Source organism: Embiotoca jacksoni, unplaced genomic scaffold (assembly GCF_022577435.1).
Source record: "Embiotoca jacksoni isolate LCO1_2020_lvr unplaced genomic scaffold, fEmbJac1.0.p SCAF_10, whole genome shotgun sequence".
NCBI classification, from domain to species: Eukaryota; Metazoa; Chordata; class Actinopteri; family Embiotocidae; genus Embiotoca; species Embiotoca jacksoni.
This window is the reverse complement of record NW_027185230.1, coordinates 12,644,888-12,671,197: the sequence shown is the minus strand read 5'-3', so window position 1 is coordinate 12,671,197 and position 26,310 is coordinate 12,644,888. Positions and strand designations below refer to the sequence as shown.

At 50.1% G+C, this 26,310-nt stretch overlaps 2 protein-coding genes across 2 annotated transcripts in view; both read left to right on the top strand.

Annotated features, from left to right (window-relative positions):
• The window catches only part of cfap53 (cilia and flagella associated protein 53), a 5,320-nt gene extending 862 nt beyond the window's left edge, over nucleotides 1-4,458 (top strand). Inside the window, exons 2-9 of the mRNA XM_069160426.1 lie at nucleotides 365-594; nucleotides 742-915; nucleotides 1,011-1,314; nucleotides 1,738-1,956; nucleotides 2,510-2,726; nucleotides 2,824-2,926; nucleotides 3,042-3,301; nucleotides 4,205-4,458. Of these exons, the coding sequence (XP_069016527.1) occupies nucleotides 365-594; nucleotides 742-915; nucleotides 1,011-1,314; nucleotides 1,738-1,956; nucleotides 2,510-2,726; nucleotides 2,824-2,926; nucleotides 3,042-3,301; nucleotides 4,205-4,458 (1,761 nt within the window). The remainder of the gene's footprint in view (nucleotides 1-364; nucleotides 595-741; nucleotides 916-1,010; nucleotides 1,315-1,737; nucleotides 1,957-2,509; nucleotides 2,727-2,823; nucleotides 2,927-3,041; nucleotides 3,302-4,204) is intronic.
• On the top strand, nucleotides 4,323-25,693 carry myo5b (myosin VB). Its single transcript, XM_069167733.1, has 39 exons — nucleotides 4,323-4,494; nucleotides 9,837-9,947; nucleotides 10,060-10,231; nucleotides 10,325-10,469; nucleotides 10,713-10,869; nucleotides 11,015-11,158; nucleotides 11,239-11,320; nucleotides 11,732-11,839; nucleotides 11,999-12,108; nucleotides 12,179-12,444; nucleotides 12,523-12,604; nucleotides 12,702-12,842; nucleotides 13,015-13,137; nucleotides 13,232-13,315; nucleotides 13,580-13,714; nucleotides 13,792-13,889; nucleotides 14,606-14,692; nucleotides 14,840-14,951; nucleotides 15,887-16,098; nucleotides 16,908-17,064; nucleotides 17,556-17,795; nucleotides 18,208-18,444; nucleotides 18,916-19,009; nucleotides 19,166-19,296; nucleotides 19,432-19,551; nucleotides 19,639-19,773; nucleotides 19,892-19,957; nucleotides 20,232-20,471; nucleotides 20,625-20,719; nucleotides 21,596-21,794; nucleotides 21,887-21,980; nucleotides 22,070-22,213; nucleotides 22,600-22,751; nucleotides 22,826-22,915; nucleotides 23,010-23,160; nucleotides 23,243-23,537; nucleotides 23,740-23,914; nucleotides 24,011-24,091; nucleotides 24,183-25,693. The coding sequence occupies exons 1-39, from the start codon at nucleotides 4,465-4,467 to the stop codon at nucleotides 24,333-24,335; spliced, it is 5,448 nt and encodes a 1,815-aa protein (XP_069023834.1). The 5' UTR covers nucleotides 4,323-4,464; the 3' UTR covers nucleotides 24,336-25,693.
• The last annotated feature ends 617 nt before the right edge of the window (nucleotides 25,694-26,310 follow it).

The following is a 26,310-nucleotide window of genomic DNA, read 5'->3' as shown; positions in this document are numbered from 1 at the left end:
CCTCATGTTTCATGTCGGTCATAATATGTGCTGCGTCATGTTTTAATTGCCAGTTTAATCTGATGAGTCATCAGATAAAACATGGGGAAGATTTACGACTCTAAAAATCTTTTAAAATAATAAAGCAGGAAATATAAATTGCAGGTACAAAAATGTCAACACTGTACTTCAGTACACTGACTGCTCGAGTAAATGAGCCCAGGTTGGAAGATGAAGATGATGAAGGTGATGTTGGAGGTTTACTGGGTTTATTATTTGTGTGTTTGAACCCGTTTGGCTTCATGAGTTTAAACTTGATTGTCCTCGTCAGTCTGACGATGTTCGAGCCTCACGTGTAAATGTCAAACTCGTATCTGTGGAACAGATAGCCAAGTCGCCCCCGTTGAGGCCACCGGACCACCTGATCCTGCAGAGACGGAAGCAGGATGTGGCCCAAGACCAGATCCTGGAGTTCAAGAAGTACCAGCGGGCCTGCGAGGTCAACGCGTCGTGGCTGCGGAGCACCGAGCGGCGCTTCCTGCGAGGAGACGTGGCGAGGGGAGTGCGAGCTGCTCTGAACCAACACGAGTCCGACATCGAGGACAGGCGATGCAGGTTTGACCGCCGAGACGCATTACGGCCGAGTAAGTAATCTGAGTACTTCTACTCAGATTACTTCCGTCTGTACGCACTTTCGCCGCTGCGCGCATTGTGCTTTGACTGCGGAGGACTTTACGTGTCTCCGTCCGTCGGTCTCCGCAGGCTCTGGGAGCTGCTGGAGGCGGAGCAGGTGCGGCTCCTGCAGGAGATGGAGGAGAAGAAGGAGACGACGGCGGAGAAACAAGAGAAGATGAAAGACAAATTCAAAATGCTGAGAGGCAGAAGAGAGATAGAACGACAGCGGCTGGTGTCAGACAAGCTGGAGCAGCTGTTCAGGTGACAACTGCTGCAACCCTGCTGCTGCTGCAAATATGAAACATGGTTGTCCCGCCAACAGCATCTGTCTGTCTCTCTGTCTGTCTGTCCTGCAGGGATCAGTGTGAGGAGCTGCGCAGGGTCCAGGTCAAACTGAGGGAGCAGCAGGTGTGCGAGGAGCGAGCTGCTCAGGTGAGGAGCAGAGAGGAGGAGCGGTGGCGGCAGCAGCAGGAGGAGGAGCTGTTTGAGGAGCTCTGGGAGGCGGACCGACGGGCCAAAGAGCAGCGGGAGAGTCTACGGGCGGAGAGGCAGCGGGAGGAGACCGAGGAGCAGCTGAGCTACTTGAGGAGGCAGATGGACGCAACCGAGCAGCAGAGGGAGGAGCAGAAGGAGCTGAAGTTGGAAGAGGCCCGCCTTATGGTCTGACATCACACTGTATACCCACACCGCTCTGACGTCACATGACTCTGACATCACACAGCTCTGACATCATCAAAGGGTTGTCTAGAGGAGGAAGATAAACAGTCTGTAGATCATATTCATCCTTTAAAAGCTAATTTAAAGGGTCAGTCCACAGATTCAAAACGTTGCTGTCAGTCCTCTCACGAAGATGAATACCCGGGTGCATTATGGGAAATGTAGGATCCAGTGTCTGTGGACTGAAGTCAGGACGACCCTGGATTGAGTGTTGAGTTCACAAACTTCAGGTCCAGGTTCAGGTTCAAGTTCAGGTCCAGAACACGTTTCTGGTTGGTAGGAGCAAAGAAAGTCTGTGATTGGTTGGTTGGAGCAGAGGAGGTCTGTGATTGGCTGTGAACCCTGCCCCTCTTTCCTGTGGTGCAGCTGCAGCAGCGTCAGGTACAGCAGCAGCAGCAGCAGCAGCAGCAGCAACAGAAGCTTCAGGACCAGCAGATCCGGCGCCGGCAGCTGGACCAGGACTTGCGGCTGAAGATGAAGCGACTGGCCCAGGAGCAGCAGGATGAGCTGCAGCTGGACATGCGCATCCTGCAGCAGGCGCTGCGTGAGGAAACGGACGTGAAGCAAGAAAGTGCTCAGAAGAAGGTAAACACACCTGAACGCCTCACCTGCTGCACCTGGAAGAACACAGCTCACCTCAGAGCTCCGCCCACAACTGACCACATGTTTCTGCTGGTTTCACGCAGATCAATAGACACGATTGGAATGATTATACAAACTGACCAGCTGACCAGATGTGTGATCAGTGAGCTGATGTTAATCAGTGATCATATTGACTCCAGACCAGCAGTCTGAGACCAAACCTCTTTAACGTTCAGCCTCACTGTGAACAGAGTGGTCAAAATAATAGGAACACCTCTGATAAGCTGGACTGATTGAGGATGTGACTGATCGGGCTCAGCAGCAGACAATCAGGTCAAAGGTCAAATTATAAAAACTGAGTCAAAACAGATTCTAATGAGTGAAATCCAAAATAACATGATGTGAGCGATTCCAACAAAAACACAGAAGTTCTGTGTGTCCGACACGGAACCACCTGAGGCCAGCAGGCTCTCCAGAGCGGTATCACGGACCGAACCACAGAGGACTCATGCTGCTGGTTGTGGTTCTGGGCTTCTGACGAGTCTGTGTGCTGCAGGTGGAGCTGCAGGAGGACCAGCGCAGGTACCGTCAGTATTTGTCCGAGGAGCTGCAGCGGCAGAGGAAGGAGGAGGAGGAGACGCAGCAGCTGGTGGAGGAGAAGCTCAAGGAGACCTGGACCAAACGGGACCAGGTGAACCGGCTGCAGCGGGAGGCCCGACACCGCCTCAAGGTCCAGGTGATGGAGGGCCGCCAACTGCAGGTCCAGCAGAAACGTAAGAGGACCGGACCAAACCGAACCGGACCAGACTGAACTGTACTGAACCAGACCAGTTAACCATACCAATGTATATGTGTGTGTGTGTGTTGTAGAGGATGCAAACCTGCAGAAACAAGCTGAGCTGCAGAAGGAGAGGGAGGAGCTGGAGAGAAGTGTGGAGGAGGCGAAGCTGCAGGAAGAGGAGCAGAAGAAATGGTACATTTGTTTGTTTGTTTCCTGCTGTTTGCTGCAGTTTGTTTGTTTGTTTCCTGCTGGTTTTTTTTTGTTTATTTCCTTTGTTTGTTTGTGACATCGCTCTGCCTCCTCCCAGCCTGCAGAGGGCAGCAGACTTGCACCAGGCCGACCTACGGGGGCAGATAAAGCAGCAGCTGCAGCTTCGCTGTGAGCAAAGAGACCAGGAGCACAGGGAGCAGGAGCAGGGTCTGATCCTGCAGCACATCTACAACCAGAAGAAAGACCACATCCTGTCCAGACCCGTGTCCGACATCGCCCCCCCCCATCCGTTCAGGAGAGGAGATGGAGCCAGGTGTGCCCCAGAGACTCCGCCTCCGACTCAGACAACTGACACATGTTATTATTGAATAAAGTTACTGTTCGTCAGTCCGACTGACCCGAGTCCTTTATTAAAACCAGAGGGGTGAGACGGTTCACGAGGACGGACCCCAAATTCAAGCAGGGAGTCTGGATGTGGAACAGCAGGCTGCAGACAGGAAGCTGCAGACAGGAAGCAGTGGACAGGTAGCTGCTGACAGGTAGCTGCAGACAGGAAGCTGCAGGATGAGGCAGCTGCTGTGTGAATCATCTCAGACCGCGGCGGCCTGCAGCTGGTTGGGTAATATTTATTTACTGAAGGTGTTTTTATTGTGAAAGGGATTTTTTGTTTTGTGAAAGAGTGTCTTATTGTGAAAGGATCATCATGTGGCGTGCTGGTGTGATATCAGAGGAGGCGGACCGATAGCACACTGTCCTGTAGCTCTTTGTTTAGGTGCCCTCCCTCCTGCAGTCCTCCATCATGTCCTCCACTGTGTGCGACCTCTGGCCTCTGACCTCGCTGTCACAGACAGATGTCGTGTCATCATGTGGTTTTTTTTGTTTCCAGTGAAGTTTCTCATCATCATCATCATCATCATCATTATTCAGGTTGTGTCTCAACTGATGAGAATGTGTAGCATCTTCAACATGACTGAGGACAGAGATGAGGACTGAGGACAGAGATGAGGACAGAGATGAAGACAGAGATGAGGACAGAGATTAGGACAGTGATGAGGACAGAGATGAGGACTGAGGATAGAGATGAGGACAAAGATGAAGACTGAGGACAGAGATGAAGACAGTACTGAGGACAGAGATGAGGACAGTACTGGGGACAGAGATGAGGACTGAGGACAGGACTCAGGAGGACTCTGTGCTGTAGAGACGTCCCTCCCGGCCGTGTCGGGATCGTCATTCTGCTGTGGGTGGATCGCCGAGCAGGTCAACATACCTGCAGCAGGTGTGGAAAGGGAGTGGAGCGTCACCTGAGAACGAGAAACACCTCAGCAGACACGTCGGAGAGCGACGGTCTCGTTCAGACGCAGGAGGTACTGATCGGTCCTGAGGATCAAAAGGAGGTACTGATCGGTCCTGAGGATCAAAAGGAGGTACTGATCGGTCCTGAGGATCAGGAGGAGGTACTGATCGGTCCTGAGGATCAAAAGGAGGTACTGATCGGTCCGGATCAGAACTGATGAAGGATGGCTGCTAATTACTACCCGTACTCTGAGGTAAAAGTCCTTCATCACCTGAGAACAGCAGCAGAGTTTATCTGATCAGTAGGCAGCGTCTCCGTGGTTACTGTCCACGTTCACACACATCAACACACACGTTAACACACACTACACACGTTAACACACACCACAAACATGAACACAAACTACACACGTTAACACACTACACACACACACTACACAACGTCTGATAATTAACTACACACACGACACACATTAACACACTTGTTAACACACGTCAACATACACGACACTCCTTAACACACTACACACAATAACACACACTACACACAATAATAGACACTGCACACGTTAACAGACAGTACACATGTCAACACACACTACACTTGTTAACACACACTACACGTTAACACAAACTACACACATCAACACACACTACACGTCTGATAACACCACACACACATTAACACACACTACATAACATCTGATAACACTACACACACAAGTTTGAAGGAAATAATCCCAGAGTTTAGACTGACAGGCTTTAATGTGTTCGCGTGTGTGTGTGTGTGTGTGTGTGTGTGTGTGTGTGTGTGTGTGTGTGTGTGTGTGTGTTAACCTGAGCCTGAAAAACTTTGGTCAAAGACGATGTACCAACAATACTGGATCCCACATTTCCCATCATGCAGCTGATGTCCAGTCTGCCACTCATGTCCTTTTTCATGTCCTCGTTTGGGTTGAAATCAAACGCAGAGATCAATTAGTTTCTGATTCTATTTGTTTCTATTTGTGGTCGACTGACTTCCAACAACAGGAGGTGTGTGTGTGTGTGTGGGGGGGGGGGGGGGTGTTTCCCAGCATACATTTGTGTTTAAATAGTGTGTGAACTGATTCTACTGTGTTTCTAGAGTTGGACGGTTCATTGTCGTGAAACAAAGCACTTTGAACCATGAGTAAAGTTAGTTGATTATTCATCTAAGACAGATATGGCGTGTTGCTGGCATTGAATGTTGTCTGATCACATGGGCATAATGTACACTATAAAATACATTAAATAATGTTAAGTAAAATTAAAACCAACAAGGCCCACATTAGTGTTTTAGCGGCCTGCTCGGCTCATCTCATTAGCTCTGGACCCTCTGTGGGGCCCGGAGACTCATGTTAAGCTCCCGGTCAGTGTGTGTGTGTGTGTGTGTGTGTGTGCTCGTGCGTGTGCAATAGAAACCTGGCTAGGATCCAACCAATCAGCTGCTGTCAGGAAGAACCAGCACCTCCCTCCACCTGCTCCCGGTTCTACCGGACTTGTGGATACTTCACGCGGTTCGGAGCCGATTGACCGGCAGTGGGTTGACGTGTGGACCTTCAGAAACCGGTATTACCGGAGTATTACCGCAGTACACCTGCCGCCCCAGGGAGGACGCAGTTTCCTGCGGAAGTTCCATCGAACAAAGTGACCGAAACTCCGCGGACACCTGTGGCGTCCGCCGGGCAGGTGGGCTAAAAGGGGTCCAAACGGATCGTACAGGGACTCACATGGATCTTTAACAGGACCGAACCGACCGCATTGGTGTAATTTGTTCGAACCGGAGGGACGATGTCTGTGAACGAACTGTTCACAAAGGTGAGTTCAAGTTCTGCTCTGCTCACCTGTGTGAAACAAACACACCGCAAAGAAGTCTGTTTCCGGCCGAACTGGACCGGATTCACCTGCAGTAAAGTTCGGATCCTCAAATTCAACTCCACACAAACCAAAGTTCACGTTATTTAACTCGGACTTTCCGACGATGAATCACCTGTTCCGATGGGGCGGGTGCAGTGAGAGAGTGAACCAAAGTGGAAATAAATAAATAAATAAAAGTACCGCGGTGTGGAGGATCATATGAGCCGACTGTTGAAGGAAGCTGCGGAGAGGTCACTGTGTGAGATCTGTTATCACAGCTCTTCCACGCTGTACAGTGTGTTTAAAACGAACTATTTTTGAATGGAGTTCTGCGTGAACCGAGCGGACAGGTGCAGGAAAACAAACCTTTTCAATAATGATAAATTCAAAGTGTTTGTCTGTTTACATGTCGGGTGGAAATATTAATCAGAAGGCTGTCGTGGCTATACAGTCGGGTTATCATTCATTATTGATTAATGATTGATCTCTCAGTTCACTTAAAACCTCAGTCACTCATTGTCAGATTATTACGTCATCGATCAACCGGCACATTGTTTTCTTTTTTCGATTAACGGATCTGTGAAACATTTTAACTGTAAAAACAAAAATAATTTAACATTTATTTTCGGTCTGAAAAAATGAGAGGCTTTATTGATTATTGAATAGTTTCTGATTGATTATTCTAACTGTCATTTATCTCAATGTGACACACATGAGAATTGATTGATCCTGAAAGCTGTGGTTAGAATATGGCATATAGAAGCTGTTTAAACTTTAAACAGACTCTACATGATACAAAACAACTCTATCAACAAACATTCTTAAAGCTACAGGACACAAGTTCAGGTTGTATGACGTCATCGTGATGTCATCAGGGCGGAGGCATGGTCGTGTGTCTGTTCAGCAGGGAGGCTCTGACGAATGACTGTCCCTGTGCATTGTGGGAAACGTGGGATCCGGCGTTTGCGCGGATGTGTCTGTGGTGTCGTCAGTGAGGTGACGCCTGAACAGGTGATTGATGACATCACCCGGACCTGCCGCTGATCAATCGGCTGATTATTCGACGCCGTCGTTTGGTCCATGGAAGAAGCTGAGCAGCAGGGCTTCACTGCGGCTCGGAAATCTAAACGCACTGATTCACGCAGGGAGTCTGAATGTGGAACAGCAGGATGCAGACAGGTAGCTGCGGAGAGGAAGCTGCGAGCAGGAAGCTGCAGGACGAGACAGCTGCTGTGTGAATCACCTCCGACTGTAGAGTCATGTTGTGCTTCTGGTTTTGTGACCTGCAGCTTCAGAATATCGCGCGACCCGGCTCGCGTTAATCGTCTCTTCAGTCGTCTGTTTTTGCGATCTCACGTTAAGACAAGGCAGCTCGCACTAACACGACATGGATCACGCTAACACGACGTGACAGGGTCAGAGACCTGCAACGCTAAATTCAAACAAGTCCGAGACCGTTACGTCGCTGCACGGCAGGAAATGCCGGTGTGGACGGAGGTGACGCCGGTTTGGCCCCCTGTGATCTCAGAATCAGTAAAGCTGTGACTGTCACTATGTTTATTGTTTACATCAGGAAAATCAGGACGTTCCAATAATATCATCGTTTCTCTGGTGAACAATAACCTTAAAAAACGCAAACATCTCTGGTCTTGCCGCGCATGACACGGCTAACGTCAACGTGACAAATAGACAAACAAAAGAGCCAAACATGTCTGTTATTGCAGCGTCAGTCGGTTTGATGAATGTTTTCACGATTCAAGGCGGCAGCTGTCGAACCTCTCAGACCGACCGAGGGTTAAAAAAAACAAACACTTCCTGTCTGCGTGCTGTGGCTCCACTGCGGTGATCAGATTCATTGATCCATGTCTGCTGCAGCTCTGGTGACAGTAGGCTCCGCCCACTGCAGAACGTAAAACCCCAAACCTCATCAGATATTGTTTGGAAGAAGTGTGTGTGTTTGTGTGTAACTGACAGTTGTGTGATTATCTGGAGGCGAAGCTCTGATTGGAGCAGCAGCTCTAATCTTCCTCCTGGACACCACATCAGTAAGTAGGGCCACTTAAAGCTTCTCCACCTGCTGGGGGACCACATAATCCTGAGTCAGGTTGGGGGTGGGATGTTGGGTCCTGCTGCTCCATCTGCTTTGTGGTAATTTCCGCGGGTAATTCTGGCTCACAAGTTCTGCTGGTGTCTGAAAAGTCAGCTGTTCATGAAATACGGGACCCTCAGGTCAGGTTGTGCCGACACATCACTGGGCGGAGCCTCAGCTCACCTGTGCTGTGTGAAGTGCTGTAGCTCCGCCCACTTCTGTCTGCTCCGTGAACCTGCTCAGCCTGAGAATCGCGGAGCTCATCAGATCTGAACAACAACAATACCGTGGGGGCGAGTGGCCACATACTTCTGCTCCAGACTGTCTGTCAGTGTTCATCGAAAGCAGCGTGGCCCCTCCCCCTCTGTGGCCCCTCCCCCACCGAAGACACATTCCTGTGTGCAGAGACGCTCGCACGCGACACACCAAAACCTAGATATTACTGTGTGTGTGTGTCCTCATTACTGCCTGTGTTTCCTGCTCAGAGGCTCTACATGCAGAACTCAGCCATTGGACGCTCTGTGACAGTGTCCCAGATAAACACACAACTACACATATTGTCTCAGGCCTCCTCTGATTGGCTGCGCTGCCGCATGAATGAACAGCAGTGTGTTTCTTTGCTTAATGCCGAAGGCAAAATATGTCATCTACCAACCAATCACGGATCAATACACAGATCGTCATTGTTCGCTCAGATTTTCTCTGCAGATGTTTGTTTGTTTGTTTGTTTTTCTGTTGATGATCAGAACAGCTGGCGTTCAGGGATGTCGGTACACTGCAGCTCCACTCTCAGAACAGAACTCTTCACATCGTTGGTTATTGATTATAGATTATTGATTATAATGACGATCTCTTCAGTTATGAGACGAGTATTTAAAGGGTGATTCTTTTTTTTTTTAACCTGCCGTGTTTCCTGTTATCAGTGAGGTCGTCTCAGGTCGATTTTAAACATCTTCTTTATTGATTATTGAATATTCAAATATATCCTACCAATCGGCACTGCAGATGTTTGGGTTGTTGAATCACCTTCATCACCTTCATCTCTACTGATGCTTTGACAGATGAGTTGATGAAGAGGAGACGTTCTGAAGATGACGATGATGATGATGAAGGACAGACTCAGTGCTTCATGTCGAATCAGTTTCCAGCTGTTTGATCATGACTCATCATCAGTAAAAACAAAACTCACCTGCTGCATCCAAACACATCCGGTCTGCTGATTGGTGGCTGGCGGTCATGTGCCCTGTACCGATTGCATGTAAACAACATCTCGGTCCAGGTACAGTGATTTGCATCAGAGATAGGCGGTGATGTCATTGTTTCTGCGATCAGCTGACTGACGCCAGTGATCTCAGGACACTTAAAAGGATTTCCTGCCAACGGAACCCGACTCACGCAAACAGCAGCACGACAGCAGGACACAGAGGGGGGCCCAACATGAGGGGCGTTAACATGAGGGGGCCCCAACATGAGGGGCCCCAGGGCCTCATCTGCAAAATGTGATCTATGCTGTAATACTGGAGCAGACAGGAAGAGCTCAGATAACAGTAAAGAGCTGAGCAAATGACCTCAACTGTCTTTATTGATATTGTGTGTGTGTGTGTGTGTGTGTGTGTGTGTGTGTTTCAGTTCACCAGGGTCTGGATCCCGGACCCTGACGATGTGTGGAAGGCTGCAGAGATCACGAGAGACTACAAAGAAGGAGAGGCGGTGCTTCACCTGCGACTGGAGGATGAGACGGTAACGTCAGACACGATCAATACCTCCTCACAGATTACTGGCCCTTTGTTGGTTCCGATTGATCATGTATTGACCCCATATTGATGATGGTTCCTGGTTCTCGCTGCCTCAGCCCCTGGAGTACCCCGTGGGGCCGAAGACGAACCCCCTTCCGTTCCTAAGGAACCCGGACATCCTGGTGGGCGAGAACGATCTCACTGCTCTCAGTTACCTGCACGAGCCTGCGGTACTGCACAACCTGCGCGTCCGCTTCCTGGAGTCCAACCACATCTACACGTACTGCGGTGAGCTCGTCAATCGCCGAGCCAATCACGGATCCATCAAGTCTGCAGGACGTTTGTGTGTTTACGTCACGTCTCTCTCTGCATGTCTCTCAGGTATCGTCCTTGTTGCCATCAATCCGTACGAGCAGCTGCATATCTACGGGGACGAGGTGATCAGGGCCTACAGTGGACAGAACATGGGAGACATGGACCCTCACATCTTCGCCGTGGCTGAAGAGGCCTACAAGCAGATGTCCAGGTAGACGCGTTTGTCCTCCGTCCGTCCGTGTGGGAACGACCTTATTGGTCCCTCGCGGAGAATGTTTCTGCGGCTGTTTGTTTATAAAGTGTTGCCTGATGTCGTCAGGATGTCATGACTCTGACGTCCTGTGTAGAAACACCTGAAAGAGACCGCAGGTGTTCCCGTGACGTCATGTGATCTCTGTGACATCACAGAGGTCAATCGATGGACTCTATTCTTCTGTGTTGTTTTTTTTTTTAGGGATGAGAGGAACCAGTCGATCATCGTGAGCGGGGAATCCGGAGCGGGAAAGACGGTCTCTGCGAAGTACGCCATGCGCTTCTTCGCCACGGTGGGCGGGTCGGCGAACGACACCAACGTGGAGGAGAAAGTTCTGGCGTCCAGCCCCATCATGGAGGTACGCGTGTCTCGGAGAGGACGAGGACAGATGCGGTCCTGCACCTAACACAGATTCATTGAACCAGAACTTTGGAACAGACCGTCGACGGCCACGCAGCAGAGGACAGGGCGACACTGACGGTGAATTGACCTTCTGTTTCCAGGCGATTGGAAACGCCAAAACGACTCGGAACGACAACAGCAGCCGCTTCGGGAAGTACATCCAGATCGGCTTCAGCCGGCGCTTCCACATCATCGGAGCCAACATGCGGACGTACCTGCTGGAGAAGTCCCGCGTGGTGTTCCAGGTCAGGCCGGTTCAGGATTGACGCCCTCGGATCGGTTTTGATCCGTCTGTTCACGCCGCGTTTGTCGTTTTGTGTCGCAGGCGGAGGAGGAGAGGAACTATCACATCTTCTACCAGCTGTGTGCCGCCGGCAGTTTACCGGAGTTCAAGGAGCTGAGCCTCAGTGAGTCCAGATGTTAGAGAGTAGGGATCAATCATATCATTAGTGTCCCGACGTTCGACCCCGTTTTTAAAGAGCTGGGATGCTGTGTGTAAGTAAAAAAAAAAAAAAGAATGATGTGCTCATTTGTAAATCATGTAAACTTTAATTGAAAATAGACCGATGACAACAAAAAGCTGAAGCTTTAAATACATTTTAGTTATTTTATAAAAGATTTATGCTAATTTGTAATTTGATGGCAGCAACACGTTTTAACGTTGTTTAAAGAAGAGACGATGCAGCACAGTGGTAAACACGCCCCTGTCCCAACTTTTCTGAGACGTCATCAAACTCAAAATGAGCAGATGTTTGGTGTTCGGTTCAATGACAGAAATGGACTTCCAGGTATTGACCGTTGTCCTCTGTCTCTCTCAGCCTCCGCAGAGGACTTCGTCTACACGTCTTTAGGAGAGAACATCTTCATCGAGGGCGTGAACGACGCCGAAGACTTCCGAAAGACCAGAGAGGCCTTCACGATGCTCGGTGAGGACGGAACCACGTCCACTCTGAATCTCCACCTATGACATGAGAATGTCCACCTGGTCTGTCCACAGGTGTCCAGCAGACAGACATATAGACACATGTAACACTGACCTGTGTGTGTGTGTGTGTGTGTGTGTGTGTGTGTGTGTGTGTATCCAGGTGTGAAGGAGAGCAGTCAGAGCAGCATCTTCCGGATCATTGCCTCCATCCTTCACCTCGGGAACATCGAGATCTTTTCAGAGCGAGACGGCGAGTCGTGTCACATCTCGGTAGGTCGCCGCCCGCCGTCGGTCCGCCGGCGGACCCTCAGACTCTTGACGGTGTGTGTTTGCGTTGCAGACCGACGACCTCCACCTGCAGCACTTCTGTAGGCTGCTGGGGGTAGAGATGCAGCAGATGGAGCACTGGCTCTGCCACAGGAAGCTGGTGACGGCGTCCGAGACGTACGTGAAGAACATGTCGAGCAAGCAGGCGGCTAACGCCCGCCACGCGCTCGCCAAGCACATCTACGCCCGCATGTTCGACTGGATCGTGGAGCACGTCAATGTCGCGCTGCACACCTCCTCCAAGCAGCATTCCTTCATCGGAGTCCTGGACATCTACGGGTACGTGACCCTCCCGCGACCCTCCCGTGACCCTCACACGTAGTGTTCGTCTCGTGAAGGCTGCTTTTTGTTCTGCAGGTTTGAAACGTTCGAGGTGAACAGTTTCGAGCAGTTCTGCATCAACTACGCCAACGAGAAGCTGCAGCAGCAGTTCAACTCTGTGAGTCGTCAGTAATCGATCCGATCGATGATCAATGATCAAAACCGATCGATGGTGTAAACACTGTGTCCTCTCCGTGTCCTCTCCGTGTTCTCAGCATGTCTTTAAGCTGGAGCAGGAGGAGTACATGAAGGAGCAGATCCCCTGGACTCTGATCGACTTCTCCGACAACCAGCCCTGCATCGACCTGATCGAGGCTCGGCTCGGCATCCTGGACCTGCTGGACGAGGAGTGCAAGGTAAGACGGACGATTGGACGGGTTTGTGTTCAGAGTCCAGCTGTCAGGACGTCTTCGATAAACCAGTCATGTGACCAGAACACTACCTGAATGTGCCAGAAAAGGGGGACGGACCCCCTCTGTCTTTCTGTCTCTGTCTGTCTCTGTATCTGATGGTCTCGTTGTGGTCCAGGTTCCGAAGGGGACGGATCAGAACTGGGCCCAGAAGCTGTACAAGCAGCACGGCAGCAGCGCTCACTTCCAGAAACCTCGTATGTCCAACACGTCCTTCATCATCCTACACTTTGCTGATCAGGTGAGCGGAGGACGTCTCGATTCCTCTATCGGGTTCTCCTAGCCGTCCGAGGTTCTGGTTAAAGCTCGGATCACTGACGGTGTCGTCTACGCAGGTGGAGTATCAGTGTGAAGGCTTCTTGGTGAAGAACCGAGACACCGTCTACGAGGAGCAGATCAACATCCTGAAGGCCAGCCAGGTAGGAAACCAGGACCAGAACCACAACCAGGACTCTGTGCAGTCATTAAAGCTCTCAGTTCCACTTCCTGTGGAAGTTTGTCAGAATAAAAAAAGGCCTCCGTCACAGCAGACCTTGTGTGGATGTTCCTCCTGGTTCTGTTCCTGTGCAGCTGCGTAACGTTACTTTTGTTCTGTGTCGTATTTGAACCTCTCCGAACCAGCTGCCTGTTCTCTTGGTTCTCTGGTCTCTTTGTTTTCTTAATTCTAAGTTCTGTTCTCTCAGTTCCAGCTCGTTGCCGATCTGTTCCAAGAGAAGGGCGACGCCGTCCCCTCCAAGTCGTCCAAAATTAACATCCGAGCGGCCAAGTCGGTTGCCAAAACTCAAAACAAGGAGCACAGGAAGACCGTGGGTCACCAGGTGGGTTCTCCCTCTGCAGGAGGGCATCTGTGTTCCCGCTGCTGGTTCTAACATGTTGGTTTCTTTGTGCTTCTCAGTTCCGCAGTTCTCTTCATCTCCTCATGGAGACTCTGAACGCTACGACGCCTCACTACGTCCGCTGCATCAAACCCAACGACGAAAAGGAGGCCTTCTCGTAAGTTCTTTCTTCTTGTCCTTCGGTGTCTTACAGACAGGAAGTGGTCGCTCGCACAGTGACCGAATATGGTCAGTGCTTCAATCTGACAGTCCTGCAGCCCTGAGGCGGACATAGCTTCCAGGTCTTCCAGGACACTATGCCCCACCTACTTAAGAGCAGAAACCTGATTGCACCACAGACATGTCAATCAAACAGCCCCGCCCCCAAACACAGCTGTGTTTGAGTCCCAATATTTATTTCCAAAAGGACCACCAGAACACTGATCAGAAGGAGGGAGTTTATCTAATGACACCATAATGACTTGTGGAAAACATTTACTGACTTTGTATTTCAGGGGAGAAGTTAATGCTTTTTGAATGGGAGTCTGTTGGAACCAGCCCCTAGTGGTATTGCACTTTAACATACTGCCAGCATCTCCTCTGGTGGTTGGTGGTCAGTGGGTGGAGGCTGCAGGTCCCTCGGAGTTGATCAAATCAGCAGCTCTGAATGGTTTCAGTGTCCGAGGTCTGCTGACAGACTCTCCTATGTCAGGGCCATTAAATCAGGTGACGGGCCTCGGTCACATGTCTTGAGTCAGACTCTCATTCTGTCAGCGGTGAGCCGACACTGCAGCTGCTCGCGTTCCCGATGCTGAAGAAGAGGTAGGAAGGAAGCCGCGGCCGGACTTTGAACCAGGTGAGGTCGGTGCTGACGTGTTTCTCTGTCGTTTGCAGGTTCGACTCGCGGCGAGCGGTGCAGCAGCTCCGAGCCTGCGGAGTCCTGGAGACGATCCGGATCAGCGCGGCCGGATACCCGTCCAGGTTAGTCCTCATCAGCCCCTCATATCGTCGCAGCAGGGAAGTCCTTCATCATCTGTCCTCCTCATCATCAGCGTCTCAGAGTGGATGATCAGATGTCATGTGATGTGACGTGATGCAGGTTTAAAGCTGCCGTCTGTGACTCTGCAGGTGGACGTACCCCGACTTCTTCAGCAGGTACCGAGTGCTGATGAAGAAGTCCGACATAATGTCGGGCAACAAGAAGCTGGTGTGCAAGAACCTGCTGGAGACTCTGATCAAGGTGAGAAGGTATTCTCGTACTGTCTGGATCACAGGACATCTCAGTTCTTCCACAATATCAGCAGCTACAAATCAATACAATAAATAACATAGCTCTCCCACCAAAATAAATCATTAAGTAATACCACGAAGATACGAGTCCGCTGCAGCCAATAAACGGCCCAGGAGAAATAAACAAAGATAAAAAGAATGTCCTAAAAACCGAGCGTGTTAAACTCTGAGAATGAGAATCGTATGAAGTTTTGACGTAGATTCTTCGTGTCAAAACTTCCTGAACTACTTCAGAAAAGATAATCTGGGACAATTTGGTCAGGCTGTTGCTATGGAGATGATTGACTGTTGCTAAGGCAACGATTGCCTGTTGCTAAAGAGATTATTCACTGTTGCTATGGCGATGACTGGTTGTTGCCAAGGAGATGATTGACTGTTGCTAAGGTGATGATTGGCTGTTGTCATGGAGATGATTGGCTGTTACTAAGGAGACGTTAAACAAAGGTTTTTCAGCAAATCTAGAAAAGATGTTCAACTTTTTTGAGGTGAAGCTGCAGATAAATTTAGAGACTGACATGGAAAAAAATTCCCGTTCTCGGCCACACAGTTCTGCAGACATGAGTCCAAACATAAATGAGGTCATTTTGGCGCCCCCTACAGGTGTAGCTCCTCATGTTTGAGTCGTTTTTTTTTTTTCTCTATATAATCACTTCCAGCAGAGAAGAAGAATCAAACCCAAAATAATTCAGGATTTAAACGACGTGTCTGAGAGTTGTCTTTGGTGGCGCAAATGTCCACAAATCAGTCGAGGCGGAGGCCGACTGTAGAACCTGCCGGTCCGACAGTAAAACAACAGATCAGCTGTTCCACATGTTCTGCCCATTCATGCTGCAGCGATCCCGATTTTACGGTTCCTGCTCACCATCTGATCCGTTTGTCTCTCAGGAGTCGGACATGTTCCAGTTCGGAAAGACCAAGATCTTCTTCCGGGCGGGGCAGGTGGCGTACCTGGAAAAGCTCCGGGCCGACAAGTTCCGTGCGGCCTGCATCAAGATCCAGAAGACGGTTCGAGGTTGGCTGCAGAAGGTTCGGTACCGCAAGATCCGCAAGTCTGCCATCACGCTGCAGAGATACGGCCGAGGATACATGGCCCGCAGGTACGACTTCATCAAACTGCACCTGCTGTCTGAGCAAACATACTACAAACATACAGGGACCAGAGAGAGAGAAAACTGATCAATCCTGTCTATTATTTTCCTCATCAGAAAATGTAAAACCATCAGATTTGATTGGTTCAGTATCATAATCAGAATTGTTGATCAGCGAGGACATAGTTGTCTTTTCCTACCTGTCAAACTGCTCTCTCGGAAATTGACATTTTTACCTGTTTTTAGTCCATTTGTTATTGATTTTATTTTTTTTTATCGGTTTTAGGTGTTTGTTATTTTTAACTCAACTTTTAACAGGTTTGAGGATTTTCGTCATCAGATGTGGATCTTAAAGTTGCCGCTCCGTTTTTAAACCTGCTTTTAACCTACTTCTTAAGCGAGTTTTAACGCTAACTAACAGATCTTATTTGTTTGAGCCAGGTCCTCTGGGTTTTTATAATTGCGTCTTTTTCGTGTACTGACAACACGCAATTAGTCTGTCCGACAGGTCGAACTGAAATAACACACTGTGTGTGAGTGAACTGCAGACTTCAGTACTCACAGTTAAGGGAGGAGCTTCGGAGTTAGGATCAAATGAGTGAAAGTGTGGTCACACATCTGTTCAGTAGCACATACCACAAATCCCACATTGATCGTTCCTGCTGTAAAAGCTGCTGTTTCATATCACAACAAGACTCAAAGTCAAAAACTCGGGTTTCTGATCGATATTTCACACCTCCGAGCTGCATTTCCCCATCAGGCAGCGGGGCGGTCGGGTCGTCACCTCGACGCTCAGGAGTGTTGCTGTCGTCCCGCAGGCACGCCGAGTTCCTGCGTCACAGCCGCGCCGCCCTCATCTGTCAGAAGCAGTACCGCATGGTGAGAGACCGACGGGCCTATCGGAGAGTGAGACGGGCCACCGTCACCATCCAGGCCTTCACCAGAGGAATGTTCACCCGCCGCATCTACCAAGAGGTACGGTGGCAAAAAAACACGACAGTAAACACTAAATAATCAATACATCAGACATCGGATGTACGTCTGCCGACAGAAAAGTGAATCAATCTGCGGAAATATTTGTGGAGTAACTGAAGTTTATAATCGGGATCGATCCGCCAGCATTATGATTATTGATCTGCCATCTGATTGGCTGCGGTTCAGGCAACTTCTTTAATTGGATGTATAAAGTAAACCGAGACAAGGGGACGAAGGCTGTTAAAGACTGCTTTGATCCACATAAATTAAACATATAACATGTATTAAACAGCATTTCATATATTGTTTAAAAGTTTGTTCGAGTTGACAGCTGATGATCTCTGTGAGGACGGCAGTCTGTGTTGTTGACATGTCGACTCCATTGGAGACGCACTGTTTCCAATTAAAGGAGTGCATATGACCCTGCGGCCGCTCTCATTGGATGAATAAGAGTCTGTGTTGTGTGTGTGTGTGTGACCTCTCGTCTGCAGTTCCTGCTGCACCACAAGGCCATGATCATCCAGAGGTGCGTCCGCGGCTGGCTGCAGAGGATCCGGTTCAGACGGGCGCGCAACGCAGCCATCGTCATCCAGTGTGGGTTCAGACGCGTGCGCGCCAAACGGCAACTGCAACATCTGAAGATCGAAGCTCGGTCAGCCGAGCACCTGAAGAAGCTCAACACGGGGATGGAGAACAAGATCGTGCAGTTGCAGAGGAAGATGGACGACCAGGTGATGCATAGCACTGCAGCTACTCTTATTTTGAAGGGACACAGTTTGAAAAAAAAATCAGCTGATCGATATCGATCAGTGTGTTCGGTCTACACCATTATTTATTACGTTTAAAGTTGAACTGCTCCTTTAAAGAATTCATCGATACGAATTTTAACCATCATCCCGGAGCTGATGGTTTCCACGGTAACCTGTGTATTGATGATGATTGTGTAGCTGATGGTTGCCATGGTAACCTTGTATTGATCATGATGGTGTCGATGGTTTCCATGGTAACCTGTGTATTGATCACGAGGGTGCTGATGCTTTCTATGGTAGTAACCTGTGTCTTGATTAATTGTTGTTGATGGTTTCCATGGTAACCTGTGTTTTGATGATGGTTTCCATGGTAACCCGTGTGTTTGCGTGTCAGTCCAAAGATCTGCGATCGCAGAACGTGCAGCTGCAGACGGTGAACGTCTCTCTGGGCTCCGAGGTGAACAAGCTGCAGAAGGTGCTGGAACAGATGCGCAGTCAGCAGGGTGACGGAGGTCAGCTGACGTCGCTGCAGGAGGAGGTGGAGCGGCTGAAGAAGGAGCTGCAGGAGGCGCACGCCCAGGCAAAGAGGCTGGAGGAGGAGCACAGCAGCGAGAAGCTGGGCCTGCAACAGGTGAGCTGTAACACGCTGCTGACACATGCCTGCTAGACCTGCAGCAGTGCATGATGGGTAGAAACTTTGTCCGACGATAGCTGACACGTCCAGAATGTGACAACGTTACATGACTAAAACATGGCGGCTGCAGAACCTCCTCTGTGACCACAAAGGCTTGTTCTGATTGGTCTAAAGTTCAGTGACACGCAGGATGATTTGTTCTTTCATGTTCTCTGTTCTGATTCGTTGATGATCTGCAGCTCAGTCTTTACATGTGGAGTCAAACAGGAGCCGTGTTCATCATCAGAACATTTTTATAAGACGTTCCTGTCTTTTCTCAGAGAACGTTCCTAAATCTCTCCGAGAAGAATCTGAAAGACCGATCAGTGGTTCACATCTCTTCTGTTGTCACCTCCTGCTGCCCCATGATCACTTTACATGTTTTCACTTCTGTGTTTGTGTGTTTGTGTCTCCTCGTGTGTCCTGCAGAGGGTGGAGGAGTTGGAGAAGGAGAACTCTCTGTTGAAGACTGAGAAGGAGGAGATAAACCGAAGGATTGTGCAGCAGTCGAAGAGCTCTGAAGGTGAGACAGTGACACCTGGAGGACACACCTGGTGTCAACAGGGGGACACTGACACACGTGTGTGTGTGTGTGTGTGTGTGTGTGTGTGTGTGTGTGTGTGTGTGTGTGTGTGTGTGTGTGTGTGTGTGTGTGTGTGTGTGTGTGTGTGTGTTGCAGAGAATGTCAGCAGTGTGACTCTGCAGGCGGAGCTGGATGAGGAGAGGCAGCGCTACCAGAACCTCCTCAAAGAGTTTTCCAGACTGGAGCAGAGATACGACAACCTGAAGGAGGAGGTGTCTCTGACCAAGGTGACCTTTGACCTTACGAAGCAACCTGTTTAATGTCTCAGAGGGTTGAGGCAGGGTGGAGACGCAGGGAGGTGTCAGAGGGTTTAAATTGGAGAGTAACAGGAACCTCCTGAAACGGTCTTGTCTGTCCTGCAGTTCCACCCGGGACACAGGAGGAATCCGTCCAATCAGAGCAGCCTGGGCTCCGACTCCAACTTCCCCTCCATCTCCACCTCCGAGGTCGGAGACACTGAGGACTCCATCCAGCTGGTGGAGGTGAGTGTTTGCACTTTATTCTCCAGAACGTGAACAGCAGTGCATGGCAGTGGCGGGCGGAGGCAGTGACTGTGTGCTGTGCTGCAGGAGCTGGGAGTGGAGAAGGCTGCGATGGACATCAGTCTGTTCATGAAGCTGCAGATGAGAGTCAGGGAGCTGGAGCAGGAGAGGAAGAGGCTGCAGGCCGCTGTGGACAAGACGGAGGAGCTCGCCAAGCGCAAGGTGCAATCATCACTAAGATTTATCAGATCCAATGAGCAGGGTGACCTCATCCAATGAGATGTATCGGACAGGATCAGTTTGTCTCTGATGCTCATGAAGGTCATCGTGTCTCCTGCAGGGCTCGGAGACTCGGAGTCCCACCTCGAACCAGGAGACAGCAGACCTCGCCTACAACAACCTCAAGGTAAAAACTGTGAGCACTTCCTGTTTGTCCTCTGGATTAATAACGCCGCTGATCGAGGTGATCTGATTTCAGACTGACATGTTTCTGACACATGACACTGATAACTGACCAATCAGAGCTCAGCATCTTTCAGGGCCTGCATGATGTCATCGGGAAGGCGGGGGCCCGGTCTCGGTCTTGCCGGGCTGGTACCGTCCAGTCCGAGCCTCCAGTAAAAGCTGATGCGATGTGACAAAAAGGGGCAAAGGTCAAAGTTGAACCTGTGTGTCCGCAGAGACAGGAGCTCGAGTCAGAGAACAAGAAGCTGAAGAACGACCTGAACGAGCTGAGGAAGACCATCGCCGGGCGAGCGTCGAAGGACAACTCATCCAATGAGCTGCAGGACGGCTACAACGTGCTGCTCAGCCAGCTGAAGGCAGCCAATGAGGAGCTGGATGCCCGCAAGGAGGAGGTGCTTATCCTCCGGACTCAGATCGTCAGCACGGCCCAGTTGCTAGAGGAAAAGGAGCAAAGGGTGAGTTTCAAACAATGACGCGCTCTGATTGGTCCGGGTCCCAAGTCCCACGCCCTATGACAGCAGCTCAGGAGGAAGTCACAGGTTTTGAAGCTGCAGCATCTGTTCGTCATGTCGGTTCTTGACAAGTGTTCTGGGTTCTGTGTCGAGCAGGAAACCACGAAAGTCCCTGAAGAGAACAGCAACATGGAGCCGGTGGACTCAGAGGAGGCTCTCCGGGCCTATCGTGGACTGTGCGAGTCCAAGAAGTAAGTGTCTCCACTTCCTGTCCTCAAGAGTCTCGTTTAAAGGGACAGTTCGTAGATTCGGGGTTCCTCTGGTCGTTCTTTGTGTCTCGTGATGTTCTGACCATGTTAGTAACCGCTAACCAACCTGGTTCTGTGTCGAAGCTGAACGCGTCGTTGTTCCTGTGTTTGTGTGCTGACTAACTCTTCCTCTGCTCTGCCTCCTGCTGGCTGCATGGCTCTTCCTCCTCTTCCTCTCTGCCCTCCTCTTCCTCCTCTCACAGTCACCATCAGGACTGGTGGTACCTGAACGAAGACGGAGAGCTGGGTTTGGCTTACCAGGGTCTCAAACAAGTGGCCAGGTCTCTGTTTGTCTCTGCTTCTGCTGTCTGTCCCCGTCTGCTCTTCTGAGCTCTTCACCGTGGTGATGATGATGATAATGGTGATGATGCTGCAGCCAGAGTGTGAAACATGAAACCATGAATCTCCATCTTACTCCTGGGTTTGAATGTTCAGCAGCTATCCTTCGATTCTGATGAGTGAGACAGCTGCAGACTTGTCGTAGAGGGACATGTGGTGGTTCCGCGTAAGATGTGGTTCCCAGGATGTTTCACACTCTGGCTGCACGGTGAAATAAAGTCTTCATCTGTTAGAACAAACAGCCGCAGCTAAAACTGTAGCTCCTGGTGTGCAGTTCCATCTGGTGTTGTTGTTGTTGTTGTCTGTGTCTCGGGTACACGTCGGTGGTCCGCTGCTGGAGGCGCAGCTGCAGACTGTTGACATGTTGTTATGTTGTTGTGTTGTTGTGTTCTCTGTATTGTTGCTGTTATGATGTTGTTCTTCTTGCTTTTGCTGTTGTTGTTGTTGTTTGTGTCCCAGTAACACGTTAATGCACCGCAGGCTGCTGGAGACGCAGCTGCAGACTCAGTCCCGGCAGCACACCGACGAGCTGGAGGCGCTAAACACTCAGATCGAGCTGCTAAAGGACGACATCGAGAAGAAGCAGGAGATCCTGAACTACACCATGTCGCTGTCTCCGGAGGCGCAGGTGGAGTACAGCATCCAGCAGGAGATTACCCGGCTCACCAACGACAACCTGGTGAGGACAAGTCAGACTCCCGACGACGACGGCGGCTCCTTCTCGGTTTTCGTCGTTTTTTTTCTCTTACGCTGCTCCGTCTTCTGCCGCAGGACCTTAAGGAGCTGGTGGAGAAGCTGGAGAAGAACGAGAGGAAGCTGAAGAAGCAGCTCCGGATCTACATGAAGAAAGTCCAGGAGCTGGAAGGTACCGGGGAGGCCACTGAATGAGCCACAGATGCATCACATCTGTGGACCTGCAGCTCACCGATCACATCTGTGTGTCTTGTGTTTCAGGCTCTCAGGCCGCAGCTCAGATCAGCCGGTCCAAACCGGAGCTGATCCGCCAGGTGACGGTCCAGAGGAAGGAGAAGGACTTTGAGGGGATGCTGGAGTACTACAAGGAGGACGAAGGCCAGCTGATCAGGACTCTGATCAACGGTGAGGCCTAGAGCGCTGGCATGATGTGGGTTTAATGTCCCCCGAGTTTGTCCTGAAGGCAGCATTTCTCACCGATCATGGTCTGGCTGAAGCCCCGCCCACACGTCAGATAGGGTCATCTGTGTCGCTGCAGAGCTCACAGCTAACATGGAGAGCATCACGGGTACACTGGCTTTCGGGCAGGTGCATCATATGTACAATGCATCGTACGTTGTTCTATGTAACGCTAACATGTTCTACGTAACGCTAACACGTTTTACGCAACGTTTACACGTTCTCTGTAAGGTAACGCGTTTTACTTAACGTTAACTTGTTCCGCCGAAGACTAGCGTGTTCTATGTAACACGTTTTATGTAACACTAACACATACTAACGTGTGTTTTCAGACATCCAGCCGAGCTCCGTGTCGGCCACAGTCCCATGTCTGCCGGCCTACATCCTCTTCATGTGCATCCGCCACGCTGACTACATCAACGACGACCAGAAGGTGGAGTCCCTCCTCACCTCCTCCATCAACACCATCAAGAAGGTCCTCAAGGTCAGTGCTCCGCCCACCGGTCTGACGACAGGCGTGTTCTCCGACTTTGACGCGTTTCGTTTTTGTGTCTGCAGAAGAACAACGAGGACTTTGAGATGACGTCCTTCTGGCTGGCCAACACCAGCCGGCTACTCCATTGCCTGAAGCAGTACAGCGGGGACGAGGTGAGACCCGGACCCGGTGACACCTGGAACCCGGTCCGACAGACTCAAAATGCGAGCGACGGCTCTCATCGGCGCGGTTCTCTTTGTTTTTCAGGCGTTCATGACTCAGAACACAGCCAAGCAGAACGAACACTGCCTGAAGAACTTCGACCTGGCCGAGTACCGCCAGGTGCTGAGCGACCTCTCCATCCAGATCTACCAGCAGCTCATCCGGGTGGCCGAGGGCATCATCCAGCCCATGATCGGTGAGTTCCTGTCAGACGCATCGAGGCGGGCCGCAGGTCCGGATCTCCACCAAACCCCACTGTTCTGTCTGTCCCCGCCCAGTGTCGGCCATGTTGGAGAGCGAGAGCATCCCCAGCCTGGCGGGCATGAAGCCGATGGGCTACAGGAACCGCTCGTCCAGCATGGACACGGACGCCGGCGGCCCCACCAGCTACACCCTGCAGGCGCTGATCCGGCAGCTGGGGCAGTTCCACGCCACCATGCGGGACCACGGTCTGGACCCCGAGATCGTGGGTCAGGTGGTGCGGCAGCTCTTCCACTGCATCAACGCCATCACCCTCAACAACCTGCTGCTGCGTAAGGACGTCTGCTCCTGGAGCACCGGCATGCAGCTCAGGTACCCGCCCTGGCGCTGATGTAAACCCTGTGATGTCACCATGATGTCATCTCAGAACCGCACCTTTCTAACATACAGCAACTGCTGGCTGTCAAGCTGTCTAGCTTCAGAACACTGGAAAATCTGCAGCGTCCCTCAGAACATCAGAACGTTGATTTACTGATTGATTGATTGATTGATTGATTGATTGATTGATTGACAGGTATAACACCAGTCAGATGGAGGAGTGGCTGCGGGGGAACAACCTGTATCAGAGTAAAGCCACGGCGTCGTTGGAGCCGGTCATTCAGGCGGCGCAACTGCTGCAGGTGAAGAAGAAGACAAGTCAGGACGCCGAGGCCATCTGCTCGCTGTGCTCCGCCCTCACCACGCAGCAGGTCTGACCACCCGCCAATCAGCTGATTGATCAATATATCCGAATGATAAATAAAAACGTGATCAGGTTATTGATCTGTCGATGTGTTGTGTTGCAGATGGTGAAGATCCTGAACCTGTACACTCCTTTGAATGAGTTCGAAGAGCGAGTCACCGTGTCCTTCATCAGAGACATCCAGGTGAGCCCTCGTCTTCTCCCTCCTCCTCCTCCCCCTCTTCTTTCTTATCCACTGTTACCATGGTAACTACTGTCTTCCTGTCTCTGTGCAGAATCGTCTCCAGGACAGGAACGACCCTCCTCAGCTGCTGCTGGACACCAAGCAAACCTTCCCCGTCCTCTTCCCGTACACGCCGTCGGCGCTCAGCCTGGAGACGCTGCACATCCCGGCCTCCCTCTGCCTCGACTTCCTCGTCAGAGTCTGACCGATGACACGGCTGCCTTTTGCTCTGTCCCCGCGGGTTTCACCTCTATACGTCTTCCTGAGTGCTGACAATACCATAGTTCAGAGGACCAGATCCAGAGTCCAGATCCACAGTCCAGTTCCGGGTTCCTCTCTTTTAACACACGGGTTTAATACGGTCACAATAAATGTGTCGAGTAGAGAGGGAGGAAGAAGGTCAGTGACACGTGGCAGAGAGTTCAGGGAGCTAAATCACTGAAACATCAGCAGCCTGAAGAGATGTCCAAGTTCAACAGAAGCAGATGTTATTTCTGAGGACCTGAGTAAGGACTAAGGACCAATTAAGAGCTTCAAGTTTATTCTAACAGCTGATCAGCGTCTCTTTAGGTTTATTATTGTTGCATTTGTCTGTGTTCATACTTTGATGCTGCTGTGGCATGAATGAAACCGCTACACTAGTCAGCTAACATTAGCACGCTAACATCCAGCAGCGTTGGCCCACCGTTAGTCTGATTTTCAAAAGGCTGTAGTTTGGGATGAGTTTGTAGAACTGGGACTTTTCTTCAGGGTTGTTGGTGAACAAGAAGCTGCACGTTGTGTTTTTAAATCGCCACAACAGGGCAAGATGTTTGGATGTAAATGAATGAAGTGGTGAATGACACGATGTACTGGCTCCTGGCAGGCCGGTTAGAGGACCAGATGGGGACACGGATCTAAAGTTCCTCTGCTCTCAGTTTGAAAAATATCAATCAGAAGTAATTAATACTTTCTTTTCTTTTTTGTGTGTCTCTCTGTATTTTGACATTTCTTGTGGGCCCGTCCGTGGTCACGATCCAGACGAGTGCTGAGCGTCTCTGGTGTTCCTGGGTGGACTTTTTTTCTCCTTTGTTCTTCTGTTCCTTTTTTATTTCTGTTTAAAATGCTTTTATTGTGACATTTCCTGTCCTTCCGGCTCACTTAAAGCCTGTTTTCTTTTAGAGGCTCTAAAACCCACTTTCCTGATCAAACACATGATGCTTCCAGACGCCTGATAATCTCTTATTGACGACGCTGATTAGAACACTACGTTTGAAGTTCTAACTGATGCCAATCAGATGAATTGATCTGTTGATGAAGTGTAATCAGAATGAAGTTTGATGAGTGGAGGATATTTCGTCTGTTCTGTTCGACAGTTTAAAGTCTGAAACGGTGCTTCTGAAACATCCATGTTAATGTTTTCTCTGAATCTGAACCAAGTGAAACACGAACTGTATTTCAAACAATCCTCTTTGGAAACGAGGTCGCCGGTTCAAATATTCTGATCAATATTGATTGGTTTCATGTTCTATGATCGTCTTTGTCATAAAAATGCTTTGTTTGTTTTTCAAGCAAAGGGAAATTTCTAAGTAAAATAATTTTTGAAATTATTTCTTCGCAATGTGTCGCTGTTTTATTTGCAAACCCGAATAAAACGCTAACAGTTACATGCCGATGGTCATATTACCCAGGCAGTAACCCGCCATGACATCACCAATACATTTTTGAAGCCTCAAGTTCGACATTTAGGCCATTTTTTTAGGAGCCAGAACTGACCATTTTTGGACCATAAGGAGACTATGCCCCGCCCACCTGTACCAGAAATCTGATAGCACCCCATGTCTTCAAAGTTAGCACAAACGTTTATTCGGACTGAACGGTGGACTGATTAGAGTCTGGGGGTCAAAGGTCACTGTGACCTCACATAACTGCAGAATTCATTCACTAATCATGACTAAAATTCACACAAATGTCTTGCAGGATGATGTGATGACATTTCATGTCCAAAAGGTCAAAGGTCAGCTTCCCTGTGACATCATGTTTCTGTCCAGCTCCATCTAAAGGGAGTAGCAGACTGTGATCATGTTTCACGTGTGGTCACATCCTGAGTGACGTGTGTGTGTGTGTGTGTGTGTGTGTGTCGGGTTGAACATGTGCATGAAGCTGAAGTGGGGGGGGGGGGGGGGGTTCCCACAGCAGCA

Bases quoted from the DNA above. Each gene is read 5' to 3' on its own strand.
- myo5b (XM_069167733.1), top strand. From the start codon at position 4,465: ATGGCTGCTAATTACTACCCGTACTCTGAG. The intron at 4,495-9,836 runs GTAAAAGTCCTT...TGTGTGTTTCAG, and splicing joins ATTACTACCCGTACTCTGAG to TTCACCAGGGTCTGGATCCC. The intron at 17,065-17,555 runs GTACGGTGGCAA...TCTCGTCTGCAG, and splicing joins CCCGCCGCATCTACCAAGAG to TTCCTGCTGCACCACAAGGC.